The sequence below is a fragment of the Aquarana catesbeiana genome, linkage group LG01, assembly GCF_042186555.1.
Source record: "Aquarana catesbeiana isolate 2022-GZ linkage group LG01, ASM4218655v1, whole genome shotgun sequence".
Lineage (NCBI taxonomy): Eukaryota > Metazoa > Chordata > Amphibia > Anura > Ranidae > Aquarana > Aquarana catesbeiana.
In genome coordinates this window covers 949,663,142-949,683,512 of record NC_133324.1, presented here as the reverse complement: position 1 = coordinate 949,683,512, position 20,371 = coordinate 949,663,142, and the positions used below count along the sequence as shown (strand labels likewise).

General features: G+C 45.0%; 1 protein-coding gene across 1 annotated transcript in view; it reads left to right on the top strand.

Moving 5' to 3' along the window:
• LOC141121648 (von Willebrand factor A domain-containing protein 5A-like) overlaps nt 1-20,371 on the top strand; it is a 156,889-nt gene that overhangs the window by 42,777 nt on the left and 93,741 nt on the right. The window contains exons 7-8 of the mRNA XM_073611327.1: nt 4,043-4,212; nt 5,513-5,601. Of these exons, the coding sequence (XP_073467428.1) occupies nt 4,043-4,212; nt 5,513-5,601 (259 nt within the window). The remainder of the gene's footprint in view (nt 1-4,042; nt 4,213-5,512; nt 5,602-20,371) is intronic.

Genomic DNA, 20,371 nt, shown 5'->3' with positions numbered 1-20,371 from the left:
TTTTACCCAGACTAAGTGACTACGTCTCCTAGCTCATTGACTATTCAACACACATTACCATAAACATCAACACAGGGTTAATTAGAATAAACAACAATGAGTTGAATACCCTTAGAACCTGTGGTAAGCCAGACTAAACTCATTTACATTAAACACATTATAGCTGACATCAGACAGGTGAGTGGAGTTGATGACATTAGCATCTTCTCACAGTATGAGTCCCAACAGTATGACTCAGTCACTATTGCTACTATGGCAAATGCAGGGCCCCCAGAGTCTGTGTGTCCTGGGGGACAAGAACCCGAAGCCAAAGTAACAACACCTCAAGGGTACCCCAAATGCCTGGGCCCATAATCTGTAGGCAAGAGGCTTACATTCAGTCCCCTCCAAAAGCCTCTATCCCGGGTGAGTCTGTCACAGAGGGGATCTATTTTTTGCAGGGGGGTCTACTGTTGCTGAAGGAGATCTATTGTTGCTGGTGGGGGACCTATTGTTGCTAGGGTTGGGTCTTATGTTGCTGGGGGGTCAGTTGTTGCTGAAGGAGATCTACTGTTGGGGGAGGGGTCTATTGTTGATGGCTGCCAGAGTGTCTATTAATGCTGGCTGTGCGGAGATCTATTGATGCTGATGCTGTCTATTGTTGCTGGGGGGAGGGGATTTTGTTTTGGGTGGTACATTGTTGTTAGGGGGATCTATTGTTGGTTGAATGGGATCTATTTTACTTTACTTAGCACCACAAAATGATACTTGGTTCTGTATTGTCTAAAATGGGCGGTACTGGGAGGTGGGTAAGGGGTGGAACCAAGGGACAGTGCTCAGAGGTGACTAGGGGCAGGGAAAAGGGGTGACTCGGAAAAGGGGAGTTCCTGCACCTATTGGGACAAAAGGGATGTGAAATAATGTGATACAGTAATACTAGTAGTACTGTATGGGTAATGTGTTTTTAATTTTTTTAATTTGGCGCCGCGCTCGGCCCCCGTGCGTCGCAACGCTCGTAGGGAATGGAGCCCGGCACTGTGATAGATTGAGTGGGGGACGGCTTGCACACACAGCGGGGAGACATCACAGGATCCTGGGGACAAGGTAAGTAACTTTGCCTGGATCCTGCGGTGCGATCCCGAGTGTAGCTCGGGGTTACCGCTTTTGGTACTGAAAATTCACCCCCGAGCCAAACTCAGGATTACCGCCAGGGAGGTTAACAAAAACTTTCCAGATTATAGACAGAGTTCTCTGCTCAAGCTGACAGCTGTCAAAAAACAATACAAAAAAAACAGGCAGTCTGCCAAGTTTCACAACATTCCTCTGAGCTAACTATAAACATTGTAACGTTTTGTTCTTTAGATCAAAGGAATGAACTTCGGTCTGTAGGTGAGGGCAGTTTAACCACTTAAAGAATAAACCTTTTTTTGACACTTCTTGGTTTCAAGTTAAAATTATTTTTTTTTTGCTAGAAAATTACTTAGAACCCCCAAACATTATATGTAATTATTTAGCAGAGACCCTAGAGAATAAAATGGCAGTCGTTGCAATATTTTATGTCACACTGTATTTGCGCAGCCGTCTTTCAAATGCAATTTTTTTTTAAAAAAAATACACTTTAATTAATTTTAAAAAAAGTAGTAGCTCAATTTTTTTGTTTAATGTGAAAGATGATGTTACGCTGCGAGAATCGTGAGAGAATCGTGATCTTTATTCTAATCCAAAAATCATGATTCTCATTTTTCCCAGAATCGTGCAGCTCTACCGGATGTGGTGGCCAGGCACTATAGCATTATGTTGGCCTGCTTGCCTTATGGGAAAGGGGGCTGCTATAGATGAAGAACACAGAAGCCAGCTATAGTGTCTGACCACTTGCGTTAGGGGTAAGCGTGACACTGCCATACATGGATCTAAATTTGGCTGGTTCAGCAGGGACCGGACAAATTTCGATCCATTTATGGTCACTATGGCTGGACAGAAGTCGATCCCATTTGCTAGATACCATGCCATTTTAACCATGACTGTTGGCGTATCGGAGCAACAGGCCTTGTCCAGGGTTTGTTTGGCTGCCATGAAAAAGAAGGAAGACTGAATTGATTAAAGTGGTTGTTAAGCCACTGTCATAACTTTATATAATCCTGTTTGTTCCCTAATGCTGTGTGCCCCTGTCTCTGTGTTTTATAAAAATAAAGCTGTGTATACCTGATTTCAGAGCGCTGCTCTGCGCTCACGTGCCCTGCGGCTCTCCCCTCTCCCGATCTGACAACTAGAGTGGGAGGGGCTGGCGTCAGTTGGGAAAAGAGGAGGAGAGAGGAAAAAAATCGGCGCTCTGAAATCAGATATACACAGCTTTTTATAAAACACAGACAGGCACACAGCATTAGGGAACAAACAGGATTATATAAAGTTATGACAGTTATTTCTGCAGAAGGAGGGGTGGTGGGCCCTGACATGGAGCTGACAGGCAGGGAGGAAGGAATGAGGATGACACAGGAGAGCAGAGAGGAGAGCTGCGGATGACAGAGGCACGTAAAGTGACCATGGTGTCAGGGCTCAGCAGCCGTGATAAACCGTGGTCAGTTTATGGGGGGGGGCAGAACCAGGCAGGATCAGACAGGTATTTCAGGTGATACAGGGGGCCAATTGACATAGCACAAGCATTGTGCTATATAACAGGCTTTAAAGGAACAGGATCCATTTTATTTCTTTTTAGGGTAACAAATGCTTTAATTGTACACCCCCATTGGATTAAGATCAAATAAGGCTTTACATATGTACTGTTAGGGATGTATTTGGATCTAGACATGTGCCATTCGTTTTGTTAAGAATCGAAATTCGGACAAAATTTTCATTATTCAGAGATTCGGATGTATGCGACTTTCGGAATCACAATAGTAATGAATTCCAACAAATCCAAAATAAATTGTATTAAAAGAATTATCCAAATTCGAATATGATTTTGAATTTGAAATGGTAACATAATGCAATAAATACAGTAAGGTATAAAAATGAAATATGATAATGATCCTTACTAAGGCTCCTGAATAGAATAGAAAAGAATAAAATAGAATACAATAAAAAATATTAGAATAAAATAGAATGTAATACAACGGAATAGAATAGAAAATAATAAAATAGAATAGATTATAAAGGAATACAATAGAACAGAAAAAGTAGAATAGAATAGAATAGAAAAAAATTGATTAGATTAGAACAGAAAAGAATAAAATAGAACAAATTTCAAATCGATTTGAAAATAACAAATATACAAAATGAATTAGAATATATGAAACAAATTCCAAAAATGAATTATTCTACCATAACAAATATGACAAAACAAAATTATTAACTTAATGAATGAATCAGAAACTAAAAAATGTTTTCTGTTTTCTATTGTGCACATCTTTAATCACGCCCAGTACAGTATATATTTTATTATATTTTATATACAGTATATTTGTTGACAGACTCTGTTCCAGAAACAATTGATTCAGGGAATTCCCACCAATTTATGAGCTAGTCCACCCATTGTTGTGCAGCTCCTGAAACAGAGATCTGAGGTGCAACCAAAGCCAGTCTTTCATTTTTGTGCTCTGTGTTCTGTATGTGAAATGTCTGTTACACCTCTTTAAAACTTCAAAATCACCACTGGGCTTTTGGATTGTGTCTTGGAGTGTTTCTCCAGGAAATACTGAAAGAGTTCAGAGGTAGGGAACTTGTATTTGTTTTTAAGATAATTGGAAGGGTTTTATGCTATTCAAGGAATAGAATTTATCTAGGCCTGTGTTGCTGGAGTAGATCCTTTGCCTGGAGAATTAAGGGAAACCAATGCCCAGAGCATCTGAGGTGTTGTTTAAATACGACAGAAGAAGGTAAATATACCCACCCCAAAATGACTCTGTTGGTGAAAGACACAAATCTGCAGGTAATAACAACAGTCTGTGACGGGGTGAAGGCCATTAAAATAGTTCAGTGGCCTCTGTAAAAGCTTTTCTGGAAATGCTGGAATCATATTTTTCTCAGTCTCTTTGTGATAATCGTATTTTTTCCTTGTGTTCTGTAGGGTCCATTATGGTGGAGTCAATGGCCATGTTAAATTTCTACCCGAGTTTTCCAGCTGGACAGGAGCAGTCCAATTGCGGCGAGTTTATTTTCCTCGTGGACCGGTCTGGCAGTATGGAATGTTCAATGAATTCTGAGCCAAATGCCCCACAGAGGATTCATAGTGCCAGGGTCAGTAAATTGCCCAATTTGACCATCTAAGTCTGACGGAATGAAGAAGTGTTTCAGGACCTCTGTTGTAAATATTAAACAGTTGTACATTTACAAAAATCGGTCACTTAGCATCAGGGGGGGCATGGGTTGTCCCTTATGTAAGTGCCTTTAGTGCTCAGCATCACCTCTGTTGCACTTAGCATCCTATAGGTTCAATATTTAGCACCTCTGGTGCCACTAATTCTATAATTAGCACAAGACATCAAGCTGAAGCCAGGTAGGTAGAGCCTTCCTGAGGATGAACCACCCTGTTGGGGCCACTAAACTAAGCACAAGCCTCTCTGATCCCCCTGTTTACTGTTTACCCCCTGCATGTGAGCTGACAAGTAGCTCAAGCTGGCTTTATTTGCAATGCCTTGTTAGGAAGACCTACCTGATCATTAGATAAGCTTTAATTGCTTGAATGTGAAGCTATGGTGATATTTGGAGAAGTTCATTGAACCTGGGCTTGATTTGTCACAGTAGAACTTGTGTGAATTTAAAGCGTCCAGTCATACAAATGACAAGTTTTTTCAAAACGATCTGTGCTTGATTATATGATTGAAGAGCACAGGAATTCCTGTCACATCAGTTTCCATTAAAGTAAATATACCTCTGATCGGAACAGGCAGACAGGGAGGGGAAGACAATCTTCCAACTCATTAAGCTGTGAGCATAAATTTCAGTTTAAGTTATTGACCTCTATAAACAACAAGCTTCTTTTCAGCAAAGTAGGTAAGGAGAGGCTGTCACTGTCAACCTGGTTATAAATACAAATAGCTGGGCCAAATCCTGACCATTGTGGCACATCACTGTTACATAACTCACAACTTTCTTAGGTGGGAATGAGGGACACCTTTTAGCAAAAGTATATAGGCATAGGACACTTTCCTTGTCATGCCCTCTTAAAGGAGAATTGTACAAAAAAAAATTGGTTAAACCCAAAAGTGCTTTTTTACTACTACTATTCCTTTATATTGGCTTTTGAAATTGGATAACAGTTTTAGTGCTGGGAAACGCTTTTTGATAGATAAATAGTGCATTTTTATACACAACTATATAGATCCGACCAAAATTAGGGACAAATGAGGAGGAAAGAGGGAGAGAAGAACTTTGTTCCAAATCGGGGACGGCCCCTCGAAAATAGGGACAGTTGGGAGCTATGCTGCTAACTTTTGCCCAAAAAACTATGTTCCATATACTGTACAGCTATTTACATTCAAGCCTTTCACTATTTCTTTCCTGTAAAGTCACCCCATTTATTGTCTTTCCTCTGCAGGAGACCCTGGTTCTTCTATTGAAGAGTTTACCTCTCGGATGTTACTTTAACATCTATGGCTTTGGCTCCCATTTTGAGGCTTTCTTCCCGTGAGTATAAAGGTTGGACTGTCTGCAGTCTAAGTAAAGCAGTTTTATTCCAAGGTCTGAGTCTGTGATGAACCTTTTTATAGTATGGGCTGCTGCATATTGATATTAAAACTGGTGTATGGCTGTATGAAACTTGTCAGCTCTGTGGTAATCTCTGAACTACTGCGTAGACAGTTTGCTAGAGGTCTCTCGTCTCATCACCTGCTTGAGCCTCCTGTCCATGAACATGAGGAGCACTCTTTGGGTAAAATTTTGGGCTGCCATGCAAAAAGTGTCTGCTTTGCATACCTTTCGAGGGGACTCTTTGGTGCTGCCCTGACTACCCTCATTAAGGATACCACTAGAAGCAAGAGTACCCATCTACCCCAGAAGAAAAAGCCTAGGGCTTAGCTTGGTATGTGGTTTGTTTTGTTGTTTTGTTGTTTCGTTACTCTCAGTAACCTTCAAAGTCAAGCCTAAACCTGGTTTCCAGTCCTTTTTCAAAACCTGTATATCTAAGTCCCTCAAACCCTCAGATAAATCTTCTTCAGCATGAGGGGGCACTCCCACTTTCTAAAGTGTGCGGGGGGCATACAGTACGTTACCCTTTGTAGATATTTGTATAGCCAGTATCACAGATGTGTGGGTGCAGAAGGTGGTTTCCATGGGGTACAAGCTGGAATTTCGCTCTCAGCTCCCTCCCTGGTTCATGTCTTTCAACTTGCTTGGGTCACCAAGCAGATAACCAGCTTTCTATGGAACCTGCATGGGTCTTCTGGGGAAGGGGGTAATTGCTCCACTCCTATAGCAGAACAGTTCCAGGGGTTCTACACAACCTTATTTAATGTTAACAAACCAAAAGGGATCAGGGAGACCTTTTGGACTCTGTGCACATCAAGAATGCATACTTGCCTGTCCCCACTTTTCCACCTCATTAGCAATTCCTTTGCCTTGCTGTGGATCCCCATCACTTCCAATTTGTGGCCTGCCCTCTGGTCTATCTTCTGCACCTTGAGTATTCACAAAGATGCTAGCCTTGCTTTGCTCCCAGGTGGGATATTCGGATAACCTTCTGTTAAGGGCACAGTTGGTTCAAGTTCTGACTGACAATGTAGCTCAGAGCTTGCAGAAATTTGGCTGAGTCCCGCACTGGAACTAACTCATCACTTGGAATATCTGGGTCTTAGCCTAGATCCAACCCAAGCTAGAATATTTCTTCCCCAAGAGAAGCTTCAAACTATCTACTTCCAGACCTCAGACTCCTAAGTCCAGGAGTAAACCAGCTCTTTGATTCTGTATGAGAGTTCCCAGACTTATGGTAGCCTTTTTTTGAGCCAGTCCCATTTGCCCAGTTTCTCTCCAGATCCCTACAACGCAACATCCTGTCATTGTGGACAGACCAATTTGTCCGACACCAAAGATTAGGTTTTCCCTGCCTAGTGCCTCTGGTATACTGCTCTAAAGTTGGGGAAGTCTTTCCTTCTGGCCTTATTGAATATCTTCATAACTGGTTCCCATTATGACTAGGAAGGAGTCCGGGGCACTTAATGCTGGGGACTAGGCCATTGCAGTAATATCATCTCCTGATGAGCATACTGGAGGTTTGAGTGACCTGTCTTTCTGTTAGACACACTAACTGGAGGGCCATGTGATTAGTATTCAGCTGGACAAAACAACATGAGTGACATACATCAATCATCAAAGCCGAACCAGAAGTCTTTCAGGGACAAGAAAGGTAGAAATGATCCTGCCCTGGGCAGGACTCCACATTCTAGCTTTGTCCACTGTTTACATTCAGATCACAGAAAATTGGAAGGAAGAATACCTAAACCAGCAGCATCTGGACCCAAAAGTGTTTTTAACCAGTATCAAAGGTTGGGGATACTGAAGGTGGGCCTCCTGACCTCCAGGTTCAACAACAAATTGGACAGGCTTGTCCTCAGTTATAGGGACCCTCTGGTGGAAACAGTGGATGTTCTTGTGGCTCTGTGGGATCATTCCTGCCTGATCTATTTTCCTCACCTAAAACTCCTTCCTCATCTGCTCCACAGTATTGAGATCAAGAGAATTACAGTGATTGTCAGGGGCATGTCAGCAGTCGTCGGGTGAACCTGCGTGCACGTAGGTCCACAAGGAGTGCTTTCCAGCGAATTCAGCCAAAATCCCCACCAGGGGGCGCCGGTGCGCTCCCGCGGATGCCTGTACGCGCGCTCGCGCGTTCGCGGGTGCGCGCGCGCGCCCGTGCGCGCGCCCGTTCGCGCTAGCGCCGTTTGGCGCCAAGGGGCCTTTAAGAAGGTGACAGGTGCTCATGTTAGCTGCTGTTCGTCTGCAGCTCTGCACCTGAAAGTTCCAGTATCTGCCTGCTTGTTACTACTTTTGACCCGGCTACGTTTGACTACTCTCCTGTCTCCCATCCGACCCGGCTTGTCTGACCTTGTTTACTCTGATACCTGTTGCCGAACTCCTGCCTGTCTGACCATTCTTGGATCATCCCTCCTGTTTATACCCTGCCTGATCTCCTGCCAAATACGGACTGTCTGACCTTGCTTGCCTGTGCCTTTAACGCTGCTTCCAGCCTGCCTGTTTGCTTCCAGCTACTGTCTTCATATCCGGCTGCCAGCCAACCTACCAGCCTGCACCAGTTACCTACATCCACAGCTCAGCCATCCCTGCGGAACATCCTCCCAGCTCCGGTGTCTGCTTCTGCTGGAACCTGCATCAGGCCCTCCTACCCACTGTGCTCAGGAGACCACTGTTCCCACTTCCAGCGGCTCCTGAACCAGCGCTTAAGAGAGGTCTCCTTCTACCAGTCAGGCTCACTACCAGGTACCTCACAGTACGAACAGCCATGACTGAGCCTGCAGGAGAGACCTCTCCTATTCAGGAGATCTGTACACACTTGGCGGCCCTCACCCAAGCAGTAAAGACTCTACAAGACAGTTATAACAGACTGGAAGGGCAAGTGTTAAACCTCAGTGGTTCCGGTGGTGTGGCCTCTGCACCCGCAGCTGTTCCAGTACAGGCCGCAGCACCACCCTCAGTGGTCATGCTTCCACCAGAACCAAGAGTACCTGTTCCTGACAAGTTTTCCGGTGACCGAACTAAGTTTGTGGCCTTCCGCAGCGCTTGTCAACTTTACTTTGGATTACAGCCACGGACTTTTTCTTTGGAAGCCACCAAAGTGGGGTTTGTGGTATCCCTTCTACAGGGGGAACCCCAGACCTGGGCTCATCGCTTACTTGAATCCAACGCCATACAGGTCCAGACCCTACCTGCCTTTTTTGAAGCCATGGCCCAGCTCTATGAGGATCCTCAGCGGGCTGCCACCGCTGAGGCAGCCTTGATCGCGCTCCAGCAAGGCCGTAGACCGGCCGAGGACTATGTCATGGACTTTCGACGCTGGAGCGCGGATACTCAGTGGAATAACGCAGCCCTACGCCACCAGTTCCGCATGGGGTTATCGGAGGGTCTTAAGGACGAGCTTGCCCGAGTAGGAATGCCTGACACCTTAGAAGAGCTCATTGCCATCACTATCCAAATTGACCGACGCCTTCGTGAGCGCCGGTCTGAACGATCTGCCCAACAAAATCGGCCTATGTGGATGACTGCCAGAGCCCCGCTGCCTGCCTCCCGGTATCCACCTTCTGCCGGGCCAAACCCAGCCAATCAAGCAACTGACGCCTCTGAACCCATGCAGCTTGGACTTATGCGTACTACTCTGACCCCTGAAGAACGGGCACGCAGGCGCCAACTGAACCTTTGCCTCTATTGTGGCGGAACGGGCCACTACGTGAACAACTGCCCAGTGAAGATCCGTAAGTGTTTTTCTTCAGCTCCAACCAGTTTGTCTGCTTTAACAGCCAATGCCACTCAACTTGTGCTCCCTCTCTCATTACAGCTTCAGGGAAGAACAATTCAAGTCAACGCCATTGTTGATTCCGGGGCATGTAGCTGTTTCGTTGACTCCACTTTTGCTACCCAGCAAGATCTTCCTTTAAAAGATAAAACACATAGACTTTCAATCTTTCTGGCCGATGGGTCCCATATAAAATCCGGGCAAGTTTCTCAAGAGACCCTTCCTCTGTCTGCTATCTGTTCATCCCAGCATCGAGAGATCTTAATCCTGGACGTTATCTCATCACCTCTTTTCCCAATCATTTTGGGTATGCCCTGGCTACAGGCCCACAATCCTCTTGTCAATTGGACCACGGGCGAGATCAAGTTCCAGTCACCCTATTGTCAAAGACATTGCCTACCTGAACCTGTTAATCCTGCTACCACCCTACTATGTATGGACTCTGACCCAGATCTGCTTCAAAACGTACCAGAGGTCTACCAAGACTTTGCAGATGTATTCAGCAAGAAGGGAGCAGATTCTCTGCCACCCCATCGCCCCTATGACTGTCCAATTGAATTGCTTCCTGGAGCTGAGATCCCTTTTGGGCGCATCTTTCCACTATCCGAGAAGGAACAAGAGGCGCTTAAGGTTTACATCAATGAAAATCTAGAAAAAGGCTTCATTCGACAGTCCACTTCACCAGCTGGGGCGGGAATATTTTTTGTCTCTAAGAAAGATCTTACGCTCCGCCCTTGTGTGGACTACCGGGAATTGAACAAGATTACGGTCAAGAACCGCTATCCGTTGCCCCTAATACCAGAACTGTTTCAAAAATTACGGACCGCCATTATCTTTACCAAATTGGATCTGAGAGGGGCCTACAATCTGGTCCGCATTCGGGCCGGGGATGAGTGGAAGACGGCTTTCCGGACCCGTTTCGGGCACTACGAATATTTGGTCATGCCCTTTGGCCTTTGCAATGCTCCTGCCACATTTCAACATCTGGTCAACGATGTGTTTAAAGATTTCCTGGACATCTTTTTAATTGTCTACTTGGACGATATCCTTATCTTCTCCAGTTCCCTTGAACAACACAGGGAACATGTCCGTAAAGTTTTAGCCCGACTCCGCTTGCACAGATTGTACGCCAAAGCGGAAAAGTGCGAATTTGAACAAGAAGAGATTCAGTTTCTGGGGCTAGTCATCTCCCCGACCGGTATTAAAATGGATCCTCGGAAAGTGTCTGCTGTGTTAGAATGGCCAGCACCCATGGACAAGAAAGGCATTCAACGCTTCGTTGGATTTGCGAACTTTTACAGAAAGTTTATCAGGGGGTTCTCTGCCATCATCTCCCCCATTACACAGCTAACCAAGCAGAATATCCGTTTCCACTGGAACCAGGAAGCCCAGGAGGCCTTTGAGGAATTAAAGAGGCGTTTCACGTCAGCTCCGATTCTCAGCCATCCAGACCCATCTTTGCCATTTATTCTAGAGGTTGATGCCTCCGAAGTAGCTGTGGGTGCTATCATTTCCCAACGTCAGGGCAACAAAGACCTGATGCATCCTGTTGGGTTCTTCTCTAGGAAACTTTCGCCGGCTGAGCGGAACTACGATGTGGGGGATCGGGAGTTACTTGCCATCAAGACGGCCTTGGAAGAATGGAGATACTTGCTTGAAGGTGCAGTCCACCCAGTACTGATTTATACAGACCACAAAAATCTGGAGTATCTAAGATCTGCTAGAAGACTGAGACCCAGACAAGCCCGTTGGGCTCTATTCTTTACACGGTTTTGCTTCCACATCACCTACCGGCCGGGTTCCAAGAATATAAAACCAGACGCACTGTCACGCATGTTTGATAATCCCAAGGACTCTTCTGTCCCTGACACTATTTTGCCGGCAAACAGTTTTCTTCTCCTTCAGACAGATTTGCTATCCATGATTAGAGAAGCATCCCCAGAACCTTCAAGTCTCCAGGAGTCTTCCTTAACATCTCGAGATGGACTATTATGGAGGGGAAGTCAAATCTTCGTACCAGAAAACGTCAGAGTCAAGGTGCTGACACTTTTGCATGACCATCCACTTGCAGGACATTTCGGGGTCCGTAAGACCCTTGAGCTGGTGCAGCGCACGTTTTGGTGGCCTAACTTAAAGGAATTTTGCAAGAAATATGTCAACTCCTGCTCTGTCTGCATCCAGAACAAAACCCCCAGGAACAGAGCGTGGGGACTACTAAGACCATTGCCCATACCAGATAGGCCCTGGAGGATGATAGCTATGGACTTTATAGTCGAACTGCCATATTCTGAGGGGTGTTCGGCGATCTTTGTGGTCGTCGACCGGCTATCCAAAATGGCCCACTTTGTGCCCCTAAAAGGAACACCCTCTGCTGTTGAGACGGCCCGTGTGTTTATTAAGGAAATCGTTAGGTTACATGGGATTCCCGCAAATATTGTGTCTGATAGGGGGGTGCAGTTTACCTCACGCTTCTGGAGAGCCCTTTGTGAAAATTTGAAGATTGAACTAGCTCTGTCCTCAGCATACCATCCCCAAACTAATGGGCAAACTGAACGGACAAATCAAACTTTGGAGCAGTACATTAGATGTTTTACATCTTTTGTACAAGATGATTGGGTATCCTTGCTGCCACTTGCAGAGTTTGCGTACAATAATGCCAGTCATTCTGCCACAGGTCAATCCCCTTTCTTTGCTAATTATGGGTTTCATGCATCTTTTTTACCAGATTTTCTTTCAGAATCTTCGGTTCCAGCAGTCCAGGACACTGTACAGTTCTTCAGTCATAATAACCGGATCTTGCAGGAAGCGATATCCAAAGCGCAGGCGGATAATAAGCGGTTCTTTGATGAGAAAAGAAGGGGAGATTTAAACCTTCAGCTTGGCGACAAGGTATGGCTGTCTACTAATAATATCAGATTGTCATGTCCTTCCAAGAAGCTTGCTCCAAAATTTATTGGACCTTTCCCTGTGAAAAGGAAAATTAATGAAGTATCGTATGAATTATGCTTACCTGATTCACTTAAGATACACCCTGTATTTCACGTTTCACTCTTAAAGCCGGCTGTAGATGATCCCTTTCCTGATAGGGGTACCAGGGTCCCCGAACCAGTTCTGGTGGACGGCAATGAAGAGTATGAAGTGGAATCCATCCTCGACTGCAGAAAGAGGTCTGGGCAGGTACAGTTTTTAATTAAGTGGAAAGGGTATGGTCCGGAAAATAACTCGTGGGAACCTGACTGTAATATTCATGCCAAACGTTTAATTCATGCATACTTTTCTACCCATCCTGAAAAAAAGGTGTATCTGGGCATCCGGAGGCTGCCCGTTGGGGGGGGGCAATGTCAGGGGCATGTCAGCAGTCGTCGGGTGAACCTGCGTGCACGTAGGTCCACAAGGAGTGCTTTCCAGCGAATTCAGCCAAAATCCCCACCAGGGGGCGCCGGTGCGCTCCCGCGGATGCCTGTACGCGCTAGCGCCGTTTGGCGCCAAGGGGCCTTTAAGAAGGTGACAGGTGCTCATGTTAGCTGCTGTTCGTCTGCAGCTCTGCACCTGAAAGTTCCAGTATCTGCCTGCTTGTTACTACTTTTGACCCGGCTACGTTTGACTACTCTCCTGTCTCCCATCCGACCCGGCTTGTCTGACCTTGTTTACTCTGATACCTGTTGCCGAACTCCTGCCTGTCTGACCATTCTTGGATCATCCCTCCTGTTTATACCCTGCCTGATCTCCTGCCAAATACGGACTGTCTGACCTTGCTTGCCTGTGCCTTTAACGCTGCTTCCAGCCTGCCTGTTTACTTCCAGCTACTGTCTTCATATCCGGCTGCCAGCCAACCTACCAGCCTGCACCAGTTACCTACATCCACAGCTCAGCCATCCCTGCGGAACATCCTCCCAGCTCCGGTGTCTGCTTCTGCTGGAACCTGCATCAGGCCCTCCTACCCACTGTGCTCAGGAGACCACTGTTCCCACTTCCAGCGGCTCCTGAACCAGCGCTTAAGAGAGGTCTCCTTCTACCAGTCAGGCTCACTACCAGGTACCTCACAGTGATCCTCATAGCTCCTGACTGGCCTAGGAGGATGTGGTACTCTGAACTGATCAGACTCCTGGCAGATGTTCCGTGGGCTATCCCTGAGCATTGGTATTGGCTTTTCCAAAGACCAATTTATTACCCTGCTTCATTGTTTCTGGCTTTAACAACATTGCTGTTGAAACCCAGTCTCTGAAAAGCAAAGGCATCTTTAAATCAGTGATCCTCATGAAGCTTAAAACTAGGAAGTCTACTTCCTGCAAAGTCTACAATCCCTTTCCATCTGCTCTGAATTTGGTTCTCTCTCACCCTTTGAACTGATATGGGATATTTCACTTTCCATTCTCACTCACAAGGTTGTGTTACTTGTTGCCATCACCCCAGTCAATTTTCTGAGCTGATGGTCCTCTCCTGTAAAGAACACTTTCTGGTGCTACACAGGAACAAGGTGATTTTGAGGCCCAGAACTTCCTTCCTGACATAGTTTTGGCTTTTCACCTCATTCAGAACCTTATGCTTTTGTCCTTCTTTCCAGCTCCAGTTCATCAAAGATCTCCCTACATTGCCTGGATGTAATACTGTGCCTGTTTGCCTCCCAGTGACTGATTCCACTGGAAAGACAGACTCTCTCTTTGCCATTCTCACTCACAAGGTTGTGTTACTTGTTGCCATCACCCCAGTCAAGTTTCTGAGCTGATGGCCCTCTCCTGTAAAGAACACTTTCTGGTGCTACACAGGAACAAGGTGATTTTGAGGCCCAGAACTTCCTTCCTAACATAGTTTTGGCTTTTCACCTCATTCAGAACCTTATGCTTTTGTCCTTCTTTCCAGCTCCAGTTCATTAAAGATCTCCCTACATTGTCTGGATTAGGGATGAGCCGAACACCCCCCTGTTCGGTTCGCACCAGAACATGCGAACAGGAAAAAAGTTCGTTCGAACATGCGAACACCGTTAAAGTCTATGGGACACGAACATGAATAATCAAAAGTGCTAATTTTAAAGGCTTATATGCAAGTTATTGTCATAAAAAGTGTTTGGGGACCTGGGTCCTGCCCCAGGGGACATGGATCAATGCAAAAAAAAGTTTTAAAAACGGCCGTTTTTTCAGGAGCAGTGATTTTAATAATGCTTAAAGTCAAACAATAAAAGTGTAATATCCCTTTAAATTTCGTACCTGGGGGTGTCTATAGTATGCCTGTAAAGGGGCGCATGTTTCCTGTGTTTAGAACAGTCTGACAGCAAAATGACATTTTGAAGGAAAAAACTCATTTAAAACTACCCGCGGCTATTGCATTGCCGACAATACACATAGAAGTTCATTGATAAAAACGGCATGGGAGTTCCCCAAAGGGGAACCCCGAACCAAAATAAAAAAAAAAAAATGACGTGGGAGTCCTCCTAAATTCCATACCAGGCCCTTCAAGTCTGGTATGGATATTAAGGGGAACCCCGGCCAAAATTAAAAAAAAAAAATGACATGGGGTTCCCCCTAAATTCCATACCAGACCCTTCAGGTCTGATATGGATTTTAAGGGGAACCCCGCGCCAAAAAAAAAAAAAAAACGGCGTGGGGTCCCCCCAAAAATCCATACCAGACCCTTATCCGAGCACGCAACCTGGCAGGCCGCAGGAAAAGAGGGGGGGACGAGAGTGCGGCCCCCCTCCCTCCTGAACCGTACCAGGCCACGTGCCCTCAACATTGGGAGGGTGCTTTGGGGTAGCCCCCCAAAACACCTTGTCCCCATGTTGATGAGGACAAGGGCCTCATCCCCACAACCCTGGCCGGTGGTTGTGGGGGTCTACGGGCGGGGGGCTTATCGGAATCTGGAAGCCCCCTTTAACAAGGTGACCCCCAGATCCCGGCCCCCCCTGTGTGAAATGGTAAGGGGGTACAAAAGTACCCCTACCATTTCACGAAAAAAGTGTCAAAAATGTTAAAAATGACAAGAGACAGTTTTTGACAATTCCTTTATTTAAATGCTTCTTCTTTCTTCTATCTTCCTTCATCTTCTGGTTCTTCTGGCTCTTCTGGTTCTTCCTCCAGTGTTCTCGTCCAGCATCTCCTCCGCGGCGTCTTCTATCTTCTTCTCCTCGGGCCGCTCCGCACCCATGGCATGGGGGGGAGGCTCCCGCTCTTCTCTTCTTCTTTTCTTCTCTTCTTCTCTTCTTCATTTTCTTCTCCAGGCCGCTCCGCAATCCATGCTGGCATGGAGGGAGGCTCCCGCTGTGTGACGGCGCTCCTCGTCTGACAGTTCTTAAATAACGGGGGGGGCCACCCGGTGACCCCGCCCCCCTCTGACGCACGGTGACTTGACGGGACTTCCCTGTGACGTCACGGGGAATGCCACAGGGAAGTCCCGTCAAGTCACCGTGCGTCAGAGGGGGGCGGGGTCACCGGGTGGCCCCGCCCCCCCGTTATTTAAGAACTGTCAGACGAGGAGCGCCGTCACACAGTGGGAGCCTCCCTCCATGCCAGCATGGATTGCGGAGCGGCCCGGAGAAGAAAATGAAGAAGAGAAGAAAAGAAGAAGAGAAGAGCGGGAGCCTCCCCCCCATGCCATGGGTGCGGAGCGGCCCGAGGAGAAGAAGATAGAAGACGCCGCGGAGGAGATGCTGGCAGAGAACGCCGGAGGAAGAACCAGAAGAGCCAGAAGAACCAGAAGAACCAGAAGATGAAGGAAGATAGAAGGAAGAAGAAGCATTTAAATAAAGGAATTGTCAAAAACTGTCTCTTGTCATTTTTAACATTTTTGACACTTTTTTCGTGAAATGGTAGGGGTACTTATGTACCCCCTTACCATTTCACACAGGGGGGGGCCGGGATCTGGGGGTCACCTTGTTAAAGGGGGCTTCCAGATTCCGATAAGCCCCCCGCCCGCAGACCCCCACAACCACCGGCCAGGGTTGTGGGGATGAGGCCCTTGTCCTCATCAACATGGGGACAAGGTGTTTTGGGGGGATACCCCAAAGCACCCTCCCAATGTTGAGGGCATGTGGCCTGGTACGGTTCAGGAGGGAGGGGGGGCCGCACTCTCGTCCCCCCCTCTTTTCCTGCGGCCTGCCAGGTTGCGTGCTCGGATAAGGGTCTGGTATGGATTTTTGGGGGGACCCCACGACGTTTTTTTTTTTTTTTTTGGCGCGGGGTTCCCCTTAAAATCCATACCAGACCTGAAGGGTCTGGTATGGAATTTAGGGGGAACCCCACGTCATTTTTTTTTTTTAATTTTGGCCGGGGTTCCCCTTAATATCCATACCAGACCTGAAGGGCCTGGTATGGAATTTAGGAGGACTCCCACGTCATTTTTTTTTTTTAATTTTGGTTCGGGGTTCCCCTTTGGGGAATTCCCATGCCGTTTTTATCAATGAACTTCTATGTGTATTGTCGGCAATGCAATAGCCGCGGGTAGTTTTAAATGAGTTTTTTCCTTCAAAATGTCATTTTGCTGTCAGACTGTTCTAAACACAGGAAACATGCGCCCCTTTACAGGCACACTATAGACACCCCCCAGGTACGAAATTTAAAGGGATATTACACTTTTATTGATTGACTTTAAGCATTATTAAAATCACTGCTCCTGAAAAAACGGCCGTTTTTAAAACTTTTTTTTGCATTGATCCATGTCCCCTGGGGCAGGACCCAGGTCCCCAAACACTTTTTATGACAATAACTTGCATATTAGCCTTTAAAATTAGCACTTTTGATTTCTCCCATAGACTTTTAAAGGGTGTTCCGCGGCATTCGAATTTGCCGCGAACACCCCAAATTGTTCGCTGTTCGGTGAACTTGCGAACAGCCAATGTTCGAGTCGAACATGAGTTCGACTCGAACTCGAAGCTCATCCCTAGTCTGGATGTAATACTGTGCCTGTTTGCCTCCCAGTGGCTGATTCCACTGGAAAGACAGATTCTCTCTTTGCCATTCTTGATAGTCCCAATGAAGGGAAGCCTGCTTCTCATTCCACTGTTTCCAGATGGCTCAGACAGATCATTATGGTCTAATAATCTTAAAGGGGTTGTAAACCCTCGTGTTTTTTCACCTTAATGCATCCTATGCATTAAGGTGAAAAAACTTCTGACCCTGACCAGCCCCCCAGCCCCTCCGTTTTACTCACCTGAGCCTGTTCGTTCCCATGGTGGAGACGCGCTCTACCTCTCTGCCCATCGTCTAGGCTCTTGATTGGATATGTAATGGAAATTTGTAAGTTCTGTATATAATTGTATTGTATTTTCTATGTATTGCACACTGCCATCACTGTGCACACGGCACTAATAATGTTTTCAGTAAATGTTTACATTCTTTTGAGTCCTGATTAGAATTAGCCTGCCTATGTAACGCCCCTTGTTACCATAAACCTACAATTGTAATATTAATGTGATACCTACGTAATCATGTGCATAAAAACCTTCAATTGCGTCATAATAAAGCAGAACAGTAATTTGGAAAGATGCTGAGCGTATCTTTTGTGTCTGTTCCCTACTGCAGTAGATATTATTAATTTGGAACCACTAATCAATATGAGGATAGGAGTTGCCTATCATCAATTTAACCGAGTCATGCATGGCGAGCCAGCCATGGTGACCCTGAGTATCCAAAACGAGGAGCTTGAGACGATCCGGGAATTTCTGATAATCAGCCGGCTGAGGTAAGCCTTTTGCTTACATTTGAGTTATCAGACTTCCTTGATCGGTAAGGCATTTTCGGGACAAAGGGTACCTATTTTACTCCCCTTAATCGAACTGTATTGATTGGTGGTTATATGTTATGTTGTCCCTGTCTATTGTCCATCGGAGTGTTATAGATAAGAAAGGGAAGAATAGTGCTGTTCACAGGTATATGTAGTAAATCTGCTAGATAAAGTAGTTTAGAGGCAAGAGGGTATAGGCACAAGTAGAGAAGAGAGAAGACTGGCCAGTCATTATGGGCATTGAATTAAGTAAGGGAGTGAAGGGTAAGAGACCCTCAAAAATGCCCAGCGCAAGAGGAGCGCTACATATGAACCGAAGGTGTGGTTCCGCCTATACTGAGCCCCTAGATTAAAGGTTAGAGTGGACAGGGATCCACAATGGGTAACTGGGTTACCAAGGTCCACAGGGACTAAGAATCATGCAGAGTAAACAGCTAGAGAAACAGCTATCTATGTGAGCAGGATGGATCAAGGGTGACATTAGAACTAGACAGAAAGGGACATTTTCATGTTAAGTTGTGGGATGAATTTGGGATCAGGCACTACTAGTAAAAGTCAGAAACAGAGAAATGAGAGGTCTGATCATAGAATCATAGAAGCTAGATATAAAAGTTATTTAAACAAGATAAGGAAAGCAGAATTTAGGCAGGGAAATATTAAAGAGTTAAAAGAAAGTGAGAGAATGATATGCATGTGTTGTGTACAAATGGGAAAAATGTAAGCGATTTTAGAGAGATATTGGTGTGTGTGCGAATGCTGGGACCTTTAGTTCTATTGCTTGTGTGTGTCATGTACGCAGATGTGACCCCCTCCTTTGTGCTCTCATGAAAGAAATGTGGCTGGGATGAGAGGTTAGTGATAAGCTGGAAGGACACCATGCCAATTTCTGTTTTTTAGACAAAACATTTATAACAAAATGTGCCGGGTTAACGAATCTAATGGTAAACAATGTGATCACAATTATTTTGAATCTGTTTTCCAAACATGGTAAAATGAAGGTTACATTTAACCGTGTATTACACAAATTGAATATCCTTTGATAGTGGAAACAGTGCATTTAAAAAAGGGAAATTAAGTAAAATTAAGTAATAATGAGTATTAATTTCTAATATGAGTTTAACAATTATATAGATATAATGAAACTGGTTTAGACAACCTTTGGTTGGAAATGAAATCCAGGTTATTGGGGAAATTTGTAAAAATGGGATTAGTTTAGATTAAGATAACAATTTTGTAATTTTACATTTATACAATAAGCCCTTATTGAGAGAAAAAAAGATTAAGATGAGGTTGTTATTTTGAATAAAGCTGCCATAATATTTAACAAAGCCAAGATGGATGGGATACATAAGAAGTTTTTCTACAAAAATGATATTGTAAGGTTTTTGATGAAAACTTGATGTGCGGTCCATGATGTAAGAGTAATAATAAATAAAATTTAAATATAACAGACCCATCACATCAAATCTACCCACCCTGTTAGGATAGATGCCACCTGCAGCCAGTTGTTTTATAGTTTTTGATGCTTTCTGGTCCATCATACAGATTCTTGGTCCTTTTGTTTTTATTTATTTTTATTTTTGAAATCCAAAGCAGAATGTGTGGATTGTGAAATGATGTGCCCCTTTTTCTTGTAAGTACAGTGGTATAAGCAGAAGAATAGTTTTGGATTTATGGACATCTCTGCATGACCGCAGGGTATTGTTATCATTTATTATCATTTATTATAATATTGCCAGGAAAAAGTTGTCTTTTGAAACATGAAACTGGAGTTCTTGCACAAATAGTGTGATAGAAAACAAGACATTGTAATATATTTATGCAAGCTGGACCCAGTAATGAAGGGTTCACCCCGATATATCAGAGCTGTAGCTTTTATGCAAAGGTGCTATTAGACAAAGTTAGATATTGTTTTGGTCAATGGTCCGACATTCTGTGCAGCAAATTTACAGCTAACTAAATGTTTGTCTAATGAAAGGTTTAAAATATGAGTTTGTTTATGTACAAATCTAACAATGAAAAATGCGTACATTTATTCAAAAGAAAGGAAAAGACGCATGTGTTAAATTGATGACATAGGAATCAGCTGCTGTGAGTCCAGTGCGGGACACACTCCCTGAAGACCCAGATATTACATTTTTGTAGATTTGAGTATGCAGTTTATCACCCAGAAGGATACCCTGTATTCAAAGTCATTGGATCCTTTTTCCCCAGCTCAAG